This window comes from Cebidichthys violaceus, unplaced genomic scaffold (assembly GCF_023349555.1).
Source record: "Cebidichthys violaceus isolate CVI_PGR_0920_01 unplaced genomic scaffold, fCebVio1.0.p SCAF_165, whole genome shotgun sequence".
Lineage (NCBI taxonomy): Eukaryota > Metazoa > Chordata > Actinopteri > Perciformes > Stichaeidae > Cebidichthys > Cebidichthys violaceus.
The window spans coordinates 156,641-174,573 of NW_027176335.1; the positions used below are offsets into that span (position 1 = coordinate 156,641).

The 17,933-nt window shown below is 43.9% G+C and overlaps 1 protein-coding gene across 10 annotated transcripts in view; it reads left to right on the forward strand.

Annotated features, from left to right (window-relative positions):
- The first annotated feature begins 2,433 nt into the window (after positions 1-2,433).
- Positions 2,434-17,933, forward strand: part of LOC137873419 (rap1 GTPase-activating protein 1-like) — a 43,454-nt gene continuing 27,954 nt past the window's right edge. For 5 of the 10 annotated variants that reach the window (XM_068711649.1, XM_068711651.1, XM_068711654.1 and 2 more), the window contains exons 1-2: positions 2,435-2,595; positions 13,755-13,790. In XM_068711649.1, coding sequence (XP_068567750.1) covers positions 2,552-2,595; positions 13,755-13,790 — 80 coding nt within the window. In that variant the 5' untranslated portion in view covers positions 2,435-2,551. Of the gene's footprint in view, positions 2,596-13,754; positions 13,791-17,933 lie in introns of all 10 variants that reach the window. The other 5 variants (XM_068711656.1, XM_068711657.1, XM_068711652.1 and 2 more) reach the window with 2 other exon arrangements.

Genomic DNA, 17,933 nt, shown 5'->3' on the forward strand with positions numbered 1-17,933 from the left:
CTTCTCCTTAGACAGGCACGCCGCTCATTTATTCCGCAGGAGCAAATTTCCTGCCCCGTGAAACCCGAGCTGAGGGCGAATGAATGGACTTTGCCTCTGCTCTGTCCACTCCTCGCTCCTTGAGCATCACACGCCAACTCTGCCTCCACTGCTGCCCTTTCCACCCTGGAAATAAATGATTCCATGGGACATTAGCTTCCCATTCACAAGACTCAAAGATGTGTTTACACCTGTAGAAATGATAGCATGTATCAGTGTTGATTTCTGGCATAACTGTATTGTTTTGTTTCTGTCTGGGTCGGTGTTGCACTATCAGTAGTTTCTGTAAGTCTTGACGACGTGGATATCGGGGAGGGATCTCCACTTCTTTTGTCCTCTTGGGGGTCTTCCTGCTCGTCCACTTCCTTTAAGACAAAAGAAGGAGCCGGAGCCGGGCGCTCGGAGGACCGGGCTTTTGTTCCTGACGTGATGTGATTAAAAAGCCTCGGCCAGTCTCGGCTGCACCCATTCGGATGCCTCGCACGCCACAGCTGCTTTAGTTAATTGAATTGTCAGGAAAGCAGACCGGACTCTGAAGTCTGAAGGTAGCACCAAGAGTGAAGCGCCGAATCAATAGAGCGGTGCTTAAAGCTGGAAGGGTGGAAAAGAACAGCTGGTTGTTTGTTGGAATCAAGCAATTGTTCTTTGATTGTTTCAGCTGATCAAGAGTAACGGAGCTGATAGTGTTGGATAAGAACAAAAAAAACAAACAGTCACTAACAACTCTTAAGTGGCAACTTCAAATGTAGTTTTGAAAATCAGTCCCCTTCTCCTTTCCTTGGAACAGCAGCGTTTCTAGCGATTTGCTAACAAGCTCACAGTGTTGATGTTTACTACTGTGTGTGTCCATCTCTGTTTACTGGGTTGGCGTCATCACAACTCATTCTGAAGGGGAGCATGAACGTCTGCGCAATCGTTGTTGAGACATTTCAGAACTACAAATGTCAACCTCATGGTGTCATTAGAGGAAAAGTCGGGGATTGACAAATTCGGTTGGCTTCATCCTCTGGAAACCATGCATGTCCGTACTGTACTTCGTGGCAATCCACACAATAATGACCACATTTTTTTCAAATATGGTGGACCGACTGACAGACCCACTTGCATGAATCGTCAAGAATGTCAAATCGATAATCGCTGCGATGAATGAAGCCTCTCTCAGCCAAAGATCTGTCTGATTAGATCCACATGGCCAAGAGACAAAGCGAGGTCCATGACCGACAAAGTCAGCCAAGCACTATGACGCTGTGTTGAAATATTTTTTTTCTCGAAAAATTGCAGTCTCAGAGGAAAGGGATGATGTAATTGTGTGGGGGGGGTGGGGGGTGATGTAATTCTCTATCAGCGTGATTGTGCTTGTTTGGTGGCTGCATTGATTAATTAAGTGCTCGGTCACTTCCAGCGCTGTTAATGTGATGAAGACATCATTGATCCTTGGGGAGATTAAGGTCCTGGATCGGTGAGGTTTTATTCATTCATGATTTAGGGTCAAATTAACTGTTTTCGCCTTAAAAAAAAAACGTTACTCTTCCCATCAGACAGAGCTGACTCCTGCCCGACACTTGAGTCCGTTTCATCCGACGTACAGCGAACGCTTCGGGAGTGAAACGTCTATCAGATAAGCTGGCTGATGCGATAGACTACAATCCTTCTTTATTCAATAATTCATGCTGCCCTAATGTTGTTTATCAAATTCAACAGCCTGCTGTGTCCAGACATTTACTCCGTTTAATCAATGTGGCTATTACTAATGCAGGACAACTCTGCCCTCCATTCGCTCCACTTCTCCTGTGTGCATACCAGCAGTGATTGGTTTACAGATTAGACATTTTGTTCACAAAAAGGTCCTCATCACCTACAGTATGCAGGAGTGGAGCTGGGGCAAGGCTCTGTGATGAGGACATTAGTGAAGAATAATGATCTGTTTGTCTACACCCTGTTCAACCAGCTGTTTTCCAGTGACGGAGAGAGGGAGTGTTGCAAGACTTGTTCTAAGCGATCTCTCACAATGCCAAGTACTCCTCCTATGTTTTGCTAACCAATAGTTGTGTCACCTTGTGCCTCTGCCATGGGGATTACGGTACATGTCGGGGTTAAAACAACAACAACAGCAACCTGCCGTTGTGTTCCCCGTGATGCATGAGAGAGAGGACATAGCCCCGTACGTTATAAAGGCTGCCACTACACTCCTGGTTCCCGGTGGAGACTGGCATGGTCAGCAGCACCCGACACTCCCGCCCCCCCTCCCTCCCCTTCCTCCTTCCTCCCTCCTTCCTCCCTCCCTCATCCTCTTCTCCCCCCCTGCTCGTGAAGGAGGCGTGTGTGCAAGGAAGAGGCAGGGCACGTCAGCCGACGCTGCGGGAGTGGAACTCAGACGGCAGACAAAACACACACACACACACACACACACACACACACACACACACACACATGCTCAGTCAGCGTAAGTGACACAAGTGCTGGCTCCATTCAGCAGTGAGTTGACAGACTCGCTGCTCTCCGTTAGCAAAGCATGCCGCAGAGAAAGAGGAGTTTCACTTTTGGAGCCTACGGAGGGTAAGAATGAATAGAATTGACTGAACCTCTCCACAACACACCGTTCTCATTTGGTGTGATTGGAATTGTGTGTGTGTGTGTGTGTGTGTGTGTGTGTGTGTGTGTGTGTGTGTGTGTGTGTGTGTGTGTCAATGTATCTGTCTCCCCGTCTGATGACTGTGCAGATTCAGTGTCTGTATTTGTGATCCATTTTCACTTGAATGTCATCATATTGATGGTGTCAGCTGTTGTCTGAAGTATGGTCTGTTCTCAGTTGTGGGGCTTTCTGTCATAGGTTGGACCTAATGATGCAGACGTGTTTCTGTTTGAAGTTACCGGGTTAATATTCTGTGCAGTAATGGTGAGGCGTCAGATGTAGAAGCAAAAACAACACCGAGAAAAGTAAAAGTCCCAACAGAGCAGAAGGTGGGATGGATGTGAATCGTGTGTCGTCAGTCGGCACTCACACGTCCCCGGTGTTTTTAATACGACACCCACTTCAGACTTCACAGGGTACTGGACAGTAGACGCACAGTCAGCAAAGAGGCTGAAGAAGGTGAACAGGTGCCCCAACGCAACTGCGTGCCCGATAAGGTTTGTCTACGTCTATATCATTGTGTAAGCATGTGTTGAAGGTGGCCTCACTATTAGAGACACGAATACTAAACGAGGTGGAAGGTAGAAAGCGCTTGCAGATGAATTGTTTCACAGGTCACTTGTTTTGGTAATAATTTCCTAGAAAGTTTCCTGGAAAGAACCATATAATTGGGTACTAATCATATGGAAAATATAGACTGTTTTTAATTGATACTCTTGCAATTCATTGCCTTCAGCTAGTTGAGCGTTTGTTTCATTGTGCATTGGCTATGTTGGTGTTGCCGCTTAAGATAGCGGTTGCTTTTCCTTGGTTTCGGGGGCACGATAACTAGAAGTGTGATGTGAGAGGAAGCCCCAAAGGGTCCCAGAGGAACTGTCCACTTCTCTTTACCTCTCCTGGTGGGGCAGTGAACATTTTCCAAAACAACCAGTTAGTCTTCATCCTTGAAAAGTCTTTTATCTTGAACAAGCGGGAAACACTTGAAAGCACTTCTAATAAATCTTACCTTTCGTGTTGCTTGTCGAAGTTTGTTTCAAGTATAGAAAGTATGAACACAATCATCGACAAGCGACACAAAAGCTGAGATTTATGCTTCGTGGGAAGTGTGTTCAAACAGTATTTTCTTGCTTTTTCCAAGATAAAAGACATCGAGCGCGAAGACCGAACCGGTCGTCTTGGAAAACATACGTTCGGTTCACTGCCCCACCTCTGTTAAAGAGCGGAGCGCTCTTTTCTAATGGACCGTGGGAGACAGTATCACCAACTCAAAGGTCACAGAACTTACATCATTCTTTCATTTATCGTTCAGTGCTAGGACCATTAGACGCCCCGTAGAGGCTTTTCAATTGGTACACTTCTAATTGATTCAATCCAATCATTTGCTTGTGTACTCTAGAGAGTCCTTCAGCCAGTGCACAGCATATATATATATATATATATATATATATATATATATAAAGCAAAAATACTTCTGTTTTCTGTAAGGCAGCGGCCTTGAATGACTTGGCATTTCGATAGGTCAGTCTGACTGCTGACATCAGTGAGTGGTCTGTAATACACTCTGCCCCCTGCATCCCATTGGTATTCACTGAAGGAAACGCAGCCCCTCTGTTCTCTGTCTCTCTCTCTGGCGCAGCATGCTCTATAATTTTGGCATCAAATATTAATGGAGCTGCCACTTAATTTGAGTCGTTATGCGTTAGGTTTTTGTTTGACTTTGGGTAGGTTTTTTTTTTTTAAATGCAGGACTACTTTTTTTTTTTTTTTTTTACAGGATACTGTAATTTGGCAGCAGAAACGCAGAAACTGAGCTTTCATATCCTTTTATCTTTGTATCCTTTGGATTTGCTCTTACATGCCTGTTCTATGTCACATGTCTATAGTCAGCTCCGTAGCTCACATCTCCTCATCAACTATTGAAATGAACAAAGACCTACGTATGTTTGGCCTGTGTTAGTGTCGCAGTAGAAACATTGGAAGAATGTGTGTCAATCCTGTTCAAAATCAACCGAGTGGAAAGACCCACATTGTTTTCGAAATCCGAGCAAACCTGAATTGTAATTCACGTTCTCTGGTCAGCTGAGTCAGGAATGTCATTTCTTCAGTTTAACAAGACAACAGACTCCTCACACTGTTTCCCAGTGTTAAACCGATTCACGATAGCATCGGGTGAACATGTTCAAGATTTATCTCACCGGGTTTGTGGCTCCAACAAACGGCCAAGAATGTTTCCTTTGATGAAAACCTTTGTTCAGTGCTGTTGGGGGGAAAAAAAACACAAGAGGCTTCTATCTGGGTTTGTTTTTTGGATTATCTAGTGTCTAAGGCTTATTGTATTAAATACAACGGGGAGACAAAAGAGAGAGGGCATTTTTGTTTGACGGCAGCAAATGTTTGCATGACAAAAGATGATTAGAGCTCGACGCAGGGCTCCTTGAGAACAGGAGGCCACTCAAGTACCTTACCAAGGGCAGCGGTAAAACAAACAGGGGATGCAGAGCAACCAGAGGGCTCTTCATTGCCTACCCTGTTGATCCACCTTGGATATTTACTTTGACATTCACATTTATATTCACAATGGCGAGCCGTCCACGGAGAAGAATGGGGCGGAAAGGCACTGGGTGAGCTGCAGTTAGTTATCTAATGCTCACAGGGCTGCCAATTGTACAATTATTTTTGATCTGCTAAGAATAAAAACATTTATATTATAGTCTTGTATTTTGTGAGTCCCACTGTGCCCCCATGCTGCAGCCACGCCAGACTTTATTTTAACCCAAAACCATGATCTTTTTTCCTAAACCTGACCAAGTAGTTTTGTTTTAATTCTCAACATTCAACACGTTTTAAAACTGTGACGAGTTGGGAATCAAGTTGGTTTGCATGGGTGTTAAGATTTAAAGGTTTTTATTTGAATGAATACTATTTTCTGCACCTCTTCATCTAACCAATTCACCAGTAGTTGCATATTTTTCATTCCATTCTCTCTTCAGAAACAATTTGCCAAAAACTATATCTTGATGTACACCAGATTTTATCTACCTTACAGTGTCAACAACAGCCTGGCGCCCATCTTAAATCCCCGCTCAGGTAAACACTGTTAGCTTTGTCAGCACTTTGTCACTGTTGCTTCCACCGTTAGCGCTGTTAGCACTGTTAGCTGCAAGCCACTGGCTCAGGTTGAGAGCTGTTTGGAGGCAATAGGTATACTCTGAATTTTGAATTAGTCTCCTTAAACAGTATCTTAACACAGGAAATGACTTCATTAGGAGAGCAATACAAGAAATGATTTGATTAATAGGAAACAAGGAGGGAAAGTTCCAAACAAACTCCTACGTTAGCATTACAATGAAACTAAACTGATTACATTAAACTCCACGAGTCTGAGTGACGTGACATCACAAAATAAACAAATACTAATCATGACAACAGAAAACGTGGTTTTTGTTTGGTGGATATGATAGATATCGCAGTTCCTACTAGCTTAAGCATAGCTGTGGTACCAGCATGTGTGTGTGTGTGTGTGTGTGTGTGTGTGTGTGTGTGTGTGTTTTCATATACACTGTCCTACTGTACTGTAGCTAAATGAGGACATTGAACCACTTTACGCTCATTTCTCTTGTCAATGGATACATTCAGTACGCTGGGTCGAGATACAGTATCCAGTCCAGATCTGGTCATGTGGTGTTTGACGATGTCTCTTGTTACTTCCCTGAGCGTTATGTATAAAGATATTGTTCACAAATACTCCAAACCTTTTGTGTCTCTCTGTGTGTCTATTTTTGACAGTATCCAGTTCTTATCCTGAAGCACAATGGCTAAGTCTGATATTAGAATTATGTGTTTACTGTATGTAGGGGTGAATTTGAGAAATTCCTCATTCAAAGTAGACTGAATAGGCTCACATGCTGCGTTCATCCAGGCTTCCGCCTGTCTTGTTTTTGTCGGTTTGTCGGTTTGGTCCAGGCTAAAAAGTCTAAACAACTCTTTGATGGATTCTCATTGAATTTTGCCCAGACATTTATGGTCCCCAGAGGATGAATCCCACTGACATTGGTGACCCCCATGAATTTGTCTCTAGCACTTACAGGCAAGTTGACATGTTTGCCTTTTTTTTTTGTGAAATACTTTGACAACAACGATAACAGTTGGATGGATTGCCATGATATTTTATTGACACATTCATGGTCCCTCAGGTTGAATTGTAATTGCTTTGATGATCCTGTAACTGTTTATGCAGTCATCATCAGGTACAATTGTATTTTGTCCAATACTTTTGATTAATGACCAAATACCTGCAAACACTAATTCCCATGCAGGCTCAATTGTACATTCTGTTCAGCGCTAATTAGCAAACAAGCCATGGTAAACATCATAGCTACAAAACATCAGCATGTCACTGTGAACACGTTAGCCTTTCTCTGCCTCAAGCCTCACAGAGCTACTGTAGCAACTCTTAGTCTATTTCAGGGATAGTCAACCTTAGGCCAATGGTGGCACACGGTAGCGTAACCAAATTATTTCTGTTACTTCCATTTATTTTTATCCGCAAAGACCTGCCCTACTCTGCCTCTGATTGGCCAGTACTCGTTGCCCTCTTTGCTGAATGTGTTATGTTTATTGATGAAGAGCAAGATTAGTGGAAGGTTGGTTTCAACTCATAAGGGTGTAAATGTCCTGATTATGGGATAAAAATCTTTTTTTGTTTGTTATTCTGCTAGACACGATCCCTGAAGAGAATTTAAAAATGCCACTTTGTATCAAAAAGATCCCCCACAGGTGTCCTGCGTGACTCTTTCACCCGTTTTGGTTTGCTGAGTATAAAGCCCAAAAAACTGGTCATTAGTCAGCATGCTCTGAGCTCTTGCTGTGACACTAATCACGACTCCGGCACAGTTTATTGTTGCCGTAGGAAAGAAGAAGAATTTCTGTGCAGGCTGGGTTCGCTGGGACCATGTTCTGAGCAATAGTTTCACAACATCAGTTTATACTAAAAAGTCTCTCTAACTATAGCATGTGGACTAACAGCAATGAGTTTATACTTGGGTGTTAAAACTCTTTCTTGATAAGTATTACTGTCAAAAGGTTATTACTGCAAGCGTCTTTACAGTCAGACAAACGCTTGAGACACAGCGAGCGTCTAAAAAGTGAAATACTGAAAGCTGTATTAAAACGATGAATGTTCAGGTATAGTCCCAGACCTTTGCAGATCATTTGGTTTGTGATGCGTCTGTCGCCATCTGGATTATTCACAATTTAGAGTGCCTCTTCTATATGTTCCGACTCCTCAACCCAGTCTGGTGACCTACTTGCCATGAGCAGTGTTGCTGAGTTGATGTATATATACCGCAGGCCTCAGCTAATTCCTGAAGTGAAGAAAAATGTTTAAAAGTTTAGCAGGGCTGAAATTAGGAAATGTGGAGTTGCGCTTAAAGTCAGATTAAGTTGAATGAACTATAGCTGACACGGCGATGGCCGAGGGTTTCTCGAGCCTTCCCATCCCTCGCTGATATTTGGTGGTTGTTACCTAGTTGAGAGCGAGGAAGAAGCATGAAGAACAGTCAACCTCCTGAGCTGTAATTCCTGAAATGTGCTTGCTCGTCTCGTCTTTCTTTAAATATAAATTAGCCTACGCAAACTGTTTTCACTGTGAAATTTGAATGTGCAAATATGACTCATATCCCAGAAATGCATCAGTGCAGGTGCATCTTTTACAGCCTACTTTTGTCCACTCCGACGACGGTTCTCCTTTTCAGCTCTGCTGCTTCGGTCTCTATGTCTCGCAGGGATGAGTAAAGTTTCAATTTGATCGGAACATTGGTAGTTGAATGATTGTCGGAAATATGACAATCGGTTTTCTTGTTCCCTATATGAAAACAACCTTATTTTCTGCCATCAGACAGCTTACATATCCCTTCTATTGCTTGTAGCGAGATGTCAGAAATGTAAAATATTTGAGTGTCGGCATGTTTTAGCAGCTTACAGAGCCTCTTCATTTTCACAATCTTGGACAAATTTCGCTTTATCTATCCCGGCATGCTGCTACGAGGTCTCAGCTCATGGGTATCACGTTTTATAGCCGAGGGTAGGTAATACGGTAAATTTCCCGTATTGGTTTTGGTATTTCAGTTTGGAGCCTTTATCCAATAATCTCGACACACCCTGGTTGATTTCATTTTATGGGAATTCCATGAAACCCGAGAACGGGTGAGCAGCAAAGGATGAGGTTTAGAGAGTGTTATTCTTAGTGATGCAGTTCATATGAAAACAGCTTTCCTCTCCGCTTCTCAAGAGCAGAGCCGACAGAACACAAGTATTATGGCTTTTCTACCAAGGACCAGTACGCACTTAAGACGGAGGTCTGATGTATCTGCACACACACACACACACACACACACACACAGTGTCTGTCAGACTCAGTGAAATCAACGCTGGTGGTAGATTTGAATTTCAATGTCAGTATGTGTCACGTGGAGACCTGGGGTTTGAAAATGACGAGCGATCTTCTGCACTGAGGGGAATCGGGGCGACTGTACCACTGTAACAACAGCAGTCTGTTGATTCGTGACTCCACAGTACAGCGAAGAAACAATCCCCACAGGGCCTGGTTCCTCTCACTTACACCGTTTTCTGAGAAGGAGGAAGCCTTTAGCTTTCATTTGTCTTTTGGGGAATTTCTCACAACAAAAGAAGAAGTGCAAACATTTATTCTTTAAACTTTTGGTTCTAGGCCTAGGGCTTTTGGTTCTAGGGGTTAGGGCTGTCACAATATCTTTTTGAGGTGCAGGGGACATAGATTTACACAATATCATCACGGGTGTTATTAACATTTTATTTATGTATTTGTTGAGTGAGCCAGAGAGGCTGGTTTTCACCTGGCCAGATGTTTGAAGGCAGCTTTAAAATTTAAAAATTTAAATATTTCATTTTTTGAACATCACAATCGTCAATAGCTGTATATTGCAACACCATTGTTGTCTTGTTTTGTACACAATGCACTACTGTACTTCAGAATGCGCTGTGCTATAACTCCAAGCAAACTTGCCCTCACAAGTCCAAAACGATTCTGGGCCGTGTTGTCTGTGCGGCGTGTGGTGCTGTGCGGCGTGTGGTGCTGTGCGGCGTGTGGTGTTGTGCGGCGCGTGGTGCACGCTGTCCGTTGTGATCATAGCTTTTTTTAATCTGCGATGTACTCTTTCACCCCTCAGCTGTGCCTTTTGTGGTACGATCCGTCACTATCAGCTGGCTAGACGATAACTGCTGGTTTCCAGTATCCATGATCCTGGAATCGGACACTCTGTCCTTCATGCAGCGAGGACATCGGTTTAGCTTCGCCTGTTGTGGCATCGTTTCCGATGCTGTTGTTGGTGGACCCCCCCCCTCCTGGCATGAGCGTCTCCGTGGCTGACAACCTTGTGTTGAAGCTGCTGGTGAGTGCTGGGCAGGATTGAGCGTATGAGGTTGCTGATCAGAAGCTATCGACTGAAGTGTTGCGATACTCAAGGAGACTCAGATAAAGGTCTTTGGCTCGGCAATCTGCACAGATTTCTCAGGGAGACCATTGCCTGGGGATAGTGCGGTCCTGTGGTTATTTGGGTAAACTCCCATGTCCTGGCAAAGATTTTAAACTCCCTTCATTTGTACTGAGGGCCGTTATCACGTTCAACAATCTTTGGTACGCCGTGTCTGGCGAAGGCCCGTTGTGCTGTGCACCTTGTCAAGCTCGAAATACCTGCTGTAATAGTCTACTGTAAGTATATAGTTCTTGTTGTTACATGTGAAGAGATCAGCCTGTCTTGCTCATCACGGCGTGTGTTCAGGTCAACACCTCTGCCAACTGTGAGGTATGGACGAGGATTTTCTCACCCTTGAAAATGATGTCATTCATCTGGGGAAAATTCATCGCGATAGATCCAGCATTTGGCCGTGGTCTGAGGGCGCATTCTTCTCTTCTCAAGACATCCTTCCTTGATCACCTTTCTCAGTAACGTGAGCTGTGTGCGTCTCTTTTCGGCTTAGTGTCACTCACAGGTAAGATGCCGTATACTGTGTGTGTGTGTGTGTGTGTGTGTGTGTGTGTGTGTCCCTGCATGTCCATGCCTGAGGCTGTGGTCCTGAACAGACAGTGACTTCCTGGAGAGAGTATACCTGCAACAGGAATGCCCATGGCCTGATCTGTGGATGGTAGTGAAATCGCACCTCTGTAATTGAAGTATCATCCTCTGTATCTTTGGAGGCGCTGCATAATGAACTCAAGTAAGCCTAAATTCTTTGCCGGGGACAAATAGTTAACCATGCCATGGATTGTTTCTCGCTCACTTTTGTCTTTATGTGTCTCTGCGTCTCTCACTGCTGAAATCTTGAGCTGGATCAGGCTTGATTACGTCTTTAGTGATACGGTGGCCCAAAATAGTTGATCTCGTTGGCACAGATTGTGCTCTTCTCTGGGTTAAGCCTAAGTCCTTTGCTCTCTGGAGCTGCTGCTGCTGCTGCAGCAGGATGGCACGGAGGTTTTTTTGTCAAGGTCAGCCTTTTTTTTTTTTTTTCTGCCGTAGATGAGGACCTCATCGACTATCTCTGTGAGTCCCTGTAGACCTTTAAGTCTCTCCGACTCAATTCGTTTTGAGCAGATGTCTGTCCAAAAGGCTTGGCGGATAAATCGGTGCCGTCCGACCACTGCGCTCTGTTGTGGTCAGCTTGGATGACTCCTCCGTGAGCTTTATAGCTCAGAAACCTGACCTGGCATCGAGGCTCCTGCTAACTTGTTCAAGTATTCGGGGGTCAAGGCACACTCTCAGCGTGGCCCTTCTGCTGCTACCATCGAATTGACCTATTGGTTCAGGACATTAGCAGTGTCTAACTTAAAGCTGACAGCAGTTCTGCTTGGACCAAATTGCACATCTGCAAAGGCGTGCTCTGTATCATACATGCCATTTCCCTGTGTCACTGCATCGATAATCAAATCCTCATTGTCTGCATTTTTGTCATTCACTGGGCATACTCCTTTTCCTTTTCCACACCTTTGCACAACGGTTCCAATTGTTGCATATCTTGCACTGCTTGTCCTTTGACTGGGCAGCTGTCTTTTACTCCACGAGCCTTATTCCCCTCAGTAGCAACATATTTCACGGCACTCTCTGTCTCCCTCTGTCCCGAGGACGTTATCAGGTTTTCTTTTCCTCCTGTTCTTGGCTTCGCTATGGTTTCAGGCTGCGCTCGTGCTATTACATGAGACCTTTCAACGTCTATTGTTCTCTGTGAATGAATCCTGAAAACCACACGGTCTCTTATCGCTCCACTGTTAGCACGATTACGGTCTGTCACAAGCTGTCTCAAATACTGTCATAAACCGCTCAAACCGCTTGATGTATTTTGTGGAATTCGTAATGAGCAAATATGACTTTTGTCTTGGGCATGACGTACGCTTCAAAGCCGTCATAGTACTTTTGTCCGCCGTGTTTGTCCATGTGTTATAAACGTCCCGACCTTTGACCCAGAGGAGTAGGTAGTGGCGTTTTTCATCCCCAGCCTTCCTCTCGAATGGACCAGAAAACATTAAGTTGTGCGGGTCGCATTCATACAGTCTAACATTGCAGCAGAAGTCATTGCAGACACTTTCTACTGTTGAAGGAACGGTGAACACGATAAACATTATACCAGTCAAACATCAGCATCTTAACATTGTCATTGGAAGTGCGTTAGCTTTCTTTCGCTATCACTTAGCTCAGAGCACAGCCTCCCAAAGCTACTAACGTGACACTCTCAGTCTTATTTCTGATACAGCAAGCGTGACTTCTCTTCCCAGAACTGGTTATTCGATCCTTCAGGTGTCGTGAAAACTAATCATGTCCAGGAAAAGATGAGTGCGGTGGATTTAGGAAACACAAGGGGTGGACAGCAGTCAGTAGCTTTGGCATGAGGGATGAAGTGAATATATATACTGTCGTAGGAAATCGGGTCAGCAGCGAGGGAAGAAAACGACGTGAAATCAACCTAACAGCTCCGGGATTATTCCTATCATGTATTGCCTTTGTGTGGTTTGGTGGTGTATCATCCTTTGAATTTCTGAGGGGTGAATTTACTGCACCAGAGGCAGCTGCAGGGGCCCTGAGAGACGTACTAAACATTCCCTTTTCCCTGTGTCAGCACCACCACCAGCAGCAGCTATCGCAAGAGACCCCGCCGCCATGAGTCATTCGCTGGGTCATAGTTCAACAGTTATCGGTATGAAATGTCCACTTTGTTGTTGCCGGTGAAAAGAGAAGTTAGTGTGTGTTTATGATAGTGGTGTTTTGCTATTAGAAGCAGAGAAAAAGTATTTATTCCTTTTTTTGCGTGTCAGATTGTTTAAAGTCCTGATTTATGGATTAAATATCATGATAACTGTCTCTGTGCTTGATGAGCAGAGGGCATTATTCATGAATTACACCTGTCCGACGTGAGGTTTCTCCTGCACACACAGTGCCATCTATTGGCAGAAACGGTGCTCTGCATCACAACCTGAGCCGTTTCCAACGCTGCATCATCTGGTTATTGTTTGAGGGGATTACTGCACAGATCTGTCTATAGACGGATGGTAGTTTATCCCCGACTGACGCTGAGCAATGAGCCTCAAAGTGCGATTTCAAAACAGGACAAGACCCATTTTGTCTGAAGAAACGCCGAGCTCGTAATCATCCTTTCATCCTTTCATCCTCGGAGATGTTACTTCAGCAGATGGCGGGAGTTATTTCAGTATAACCCAGCCCACTGCATAACCAACCTCTCTCAGTTCAGTGGACTTTTCATAAGTGGAACGGATGGTACACTATCCCTCTGTACTTCTCACACTTAAATTAGTCCGGGTAAACTTAGATGCATGCTGGCAAGAGCATGGAAACTACCAGTGAGTGTCGGACTCAGTTATATGCCATCTGGTGTATGTATTCTAATTTGTCTTTCTTACTTAGTGAAAGTTTTTAAATGTAAGTATATCTGACTTCCTGCTGATTAACCCTAAACAAAGACAACCACAATGTCATGATATTAAATTGAACTTAGTTTTGTTTATAACAGCTGTATGTTTTTTTGTTTGTTCTTATTTTAGAGTTGACAAGACATTCTCCAAGGCCAGAAGCTTATGGTGAGTTTTTCCTTCTTTGCCAATAACTGTGTTGTGACAGCATGTTGAGACAACGGCAATCCATCACAACGGCTTACAATTCTTAAAGTTCTCTGAAATAGCGTTTAATATCACTGGCGCAGACCGGCCTTGTATGCTTTAAACCTGTGACTCGGTCGAGTGAAAGTAAGACGAATGAGCCAGTAAAAAAGGTAGAGCAGACGGGGGGGGGGGGGGGGGGGGGGGGGACAGATACCCAGTCCGTGCTGCTCTCTCTGCAGTGCTGGCGGTGCTGGAACGCTGCCGCGAGTTGCACGTGGAGGCTGGCGGGGAGCTGAGCGTGCACGCCCGCTTGCCACTGCAGATAGACCACTTCATCCCTGAATGCTTTAGGTGTGGCGGCACCAGCGGCCCTCAACCCCCCTCTCTGTCTGACTGCAGCAGGTTAAACGGCGCCTCGCCGCAGTATCATCACTCCTTCCCTCTGGAATACGGAAACAGGAGGATCTCTCTCTTTCCCCAGCCAGCCAGGCCCGCATTACTCAGCAGTGGCTGGACTTGTGTGCAGGAACTGCAGTCTGGCCATCGGGGTGGGGGGGTGGGGGGGGGGCTACCACTGCGTCAGACTGTGGCAGAACAGCTACACCGCACGGTAGAAAAGAAGAGGAGAGAAAGCAAAGCACTGGATAATCTAAAAGAGGATACAAAAGCACCGCAGGAATTGTGAACAAGGATTGTAGGCGTGACGAGGAGGAAGAAGGACAAAGGAAGTGAGTGGATGAGATGACATGACAGGAAGAGAAAAGAAGAGAACGGTGTGATGGTGTCACAAAAAACATTTAGAGTTCAGCAGAGTTACACTTGGTCCTCTTCGCTGAGTCACGCTCTTCTTCAAAGCAAAAAAAGTGCCGAGTGAATTTGGAGGAGCCTTCCCATTGTGTTAATAGAGCTTGAATTGTTTGACAAAATCAATAAGTGTTCATACCCGGCAGGGCAGACCGATTTCTAGCAAAAGAAACTGTTGCGCTTTTAGAAAGGATTTTTTTTTCACTCTGATAAGCCTGAGGATGAAGATACCAATGCAACTACAGATACAAACATAACTGGGAGAGCCAGAGTCAGAATCTTCCTCCAGGTTCTGTATGTTGGACAGGAAGTGACTGGAAATTAGAGCAGTTAGTTAAATCCTCCGACTGCAAAGCTGTAGCGGCGCAACCCAGCACAATGCCGTGCTCACCTTTCCGAATCGGAAGGCCAAGAAAATTCTGGTGAGTTTTTTTTTTTTTTTTTTTAACTTGCCTGAAGATAGTTCTGATGATAACCGCATGACTCCACAATCAAACGCTACATAGGATAATTAAATGGACCTGCCTCATGCATGCATTCCTCCGAAATGCCCAAACAATCATAAATTATGAATGAAACCAACCTGTGTATTCTTTGCAAAAGGCAGAAATGTACTAATATGTCGATAATCAAACAAATAAACTTTATCTGACTAGCTTATAATAAAACAGTACAAATGGAAACAGGAGAACTATGTGAGAGACTAATGTACAGAATAAATGAAAGTGATGAATAGTGATAGGACCAATGAAAGAGAATAAAAGACAAAAAAAGATGAAATAAAGTCAAATCTAGATGAAATAGACAAAACACGAAATACTGGGTCGACCCATCCGCAGGTGAGTAGCAGGAGGTTTCATAGGGTCACCGAATAAATTTACTCAAAATCGATCCAGTCTTTCATTAAAACATGTGCAGTGCACCTTTAAGCCACACGAGGGAGCCTGAACGTTCGTGTTAATTGTAGCCTACAAAAAACATTGAATCTAATACAACAGGCTCATACATTCTGTTCGTTTTGAGAAGAAAAAAAACAAAAGCCTGTTTACTCTGCCTGCATGCATTCATTTGGTTTCATTTAGTAAGTATACTTACATGTGTATATGTTTTCAATAACACATAAGGCGATATGGAAATGGCTGTAAAAATGGATTAAAAAGGATCAAACAATGGGTCCCCAGGAAAAAAAACAGACAGAACATTGATGGAACATTTATTTTAAGACATGAATACAACAAAATAAATAATGGCCATGAAACACTCTAATAATAGCTCAGACTAAAGCGCTGGGTTTGAAGATATTGACATCATCTGCTCTCAGATTCTCAGGCAGACTGAAACAAACTAAAAGCTGTCTCACCAAATCATTTTCGTCCTGGACTTTGGAACAACTAAAGCACTAGTGCCAGAGGCCCTGAGGGGCCGTCCAGGTTCATAGATTGGAAGCGTGTCAGACACGTTGGTCGGTGCAAAACCATGAAGTGCTAAAGGGCTGAAAATCAATCAATACAGAAATTAAAGCCAAAATATAAAGACTTTAAAATAGGCGTTATGTGTTCTTTCAGCCTAAATCAAACGTGAGCGATGCCGTCAGGAACCGTTCGTTTTTTGAGCCTTTGACTGATTTGTTTGAATGCTAAATGATCATCTCCCATCTGGTCGTACACAATAAGCAGATGATCCTCGAGCCCCGTCTCCGCGCTCTTCGGGGGAGGCCTGTAATTGGTTGTAATCCTGTCTCGCTAAGCTCCCCTGATTGCAGGAAATGGGAGGGGAGGGTTAGTGTGGATAATGCCTATATACTGAGATGTTGTATAAGAGCCTCTCCGCTTCTCTCTCTCTCTCTCTCTCTCTCTCTCTCTCTCTCTCTCTCTCTCTCTCTCTCTCTCGTACGCACATACGTACAGATATCCAGACACAAAGTGCGCTCTGCCTCTCTGTCCCTGGAGCGTGATGGATTATCGTGGCAGGTTGTCCGTTGTATAACTTCCTGTCCATTCTTTAGATCAACTTTGCCACCGATCCCACTGTCTCATCCGGGCTTTTCGGATCACCTGACCTTTAGCAGGGAAAGTCTGCCACACCCTCCGCTGCTACTTTAGCTGGCAATTCATCCGAGACGGTGAATAACTTGACACCAGTTAGGATATCGGTCTTTGCTTTAAATGCAAGATAATATTTACAAAAAAGATAATATTTTTTCGAACCCATCGCTCTAATTTTGTTTTTTTTCCAAATTATATATCTTGCAGCAGCGACTTAAAGTCCGCCTCCACTCAGAGGTGTGTGTTATTGTTGCTTCTCTTGGATGTTTGAGCTTCACTTTGCAGAGTTTGACTCTTTTTTTTTCACATTCATCTGAAGGAAGGACAGTTTAACTGTCAGAGATGGTTTTGTTACATCATGGATTAACATGCAACTTGCAGAGGTGTAATGTCGAAACGTAAAAACCTCCAGCGCACATACTCTGAGAGTGGACTTTCATTTTGGAAATTAAGAGTTTAAAAATTTGTTAAAATTTTGAAACAAACAATATTTGCTACATTTTTAGATTTTCTTTTAACTAGATAACAAACTTAACATTTTAGACATCAATTATTATTCAAAGCAAAGTATTCATATGTTTCAAATTATGTGTGGAGGGCATCTTTAAAGTTTGAGCAGAAGAGCACAGCAGTGTCTGCCCTCCAGTGGTAAAAAGTACAGTCTGCAGTCGTCCTCTTAATATTGGCTAAAATGATATTAATGATGAATTGGTCCTCGTTGTGACAGGTGCATATATATATATATATATATATATATATATATATATTTTAGAGTGATCAAATATCTATTGTCTTGCTCAGTGGGTTGTGACGTTCCAAAAAACAAGTTATTTGAACTCTGCTGAATGACCTTGCTATTTATTCCAAATTGTGTGATGCAATACGTCGTTCTATTTTTATGACGCTTTCTAAATTCTAGGCCTATTTCATCCTTTTATGTCCTGTTTCTGCCCCCCCCCCCCAAAAAAAAAAAAAACACTTAAGAGGCGTCACCGTACACACTCAACGCTGTTTGTGTTCGCTGATTTCCCATGAGATGTCACTCTGCATCATCCTCTGCACATGCGCCCGCCGCGACGCCGCCAAGCCGGGTGTCACTTTGCTTGTGCACGCTCGTCTGTGTGCGTCAAGCCGAGTTGTGTGGAAGACGGGACATAGTGGGAGAGCATAACTGTCAAGCCAGATCAGACTGGAACTGTCTCTCCGTGAGTCTCCTGCTGTCCGACCAAATATAGCACCAAAGTGACAAGCTCGTCCCTGGTTCTACCCGTCT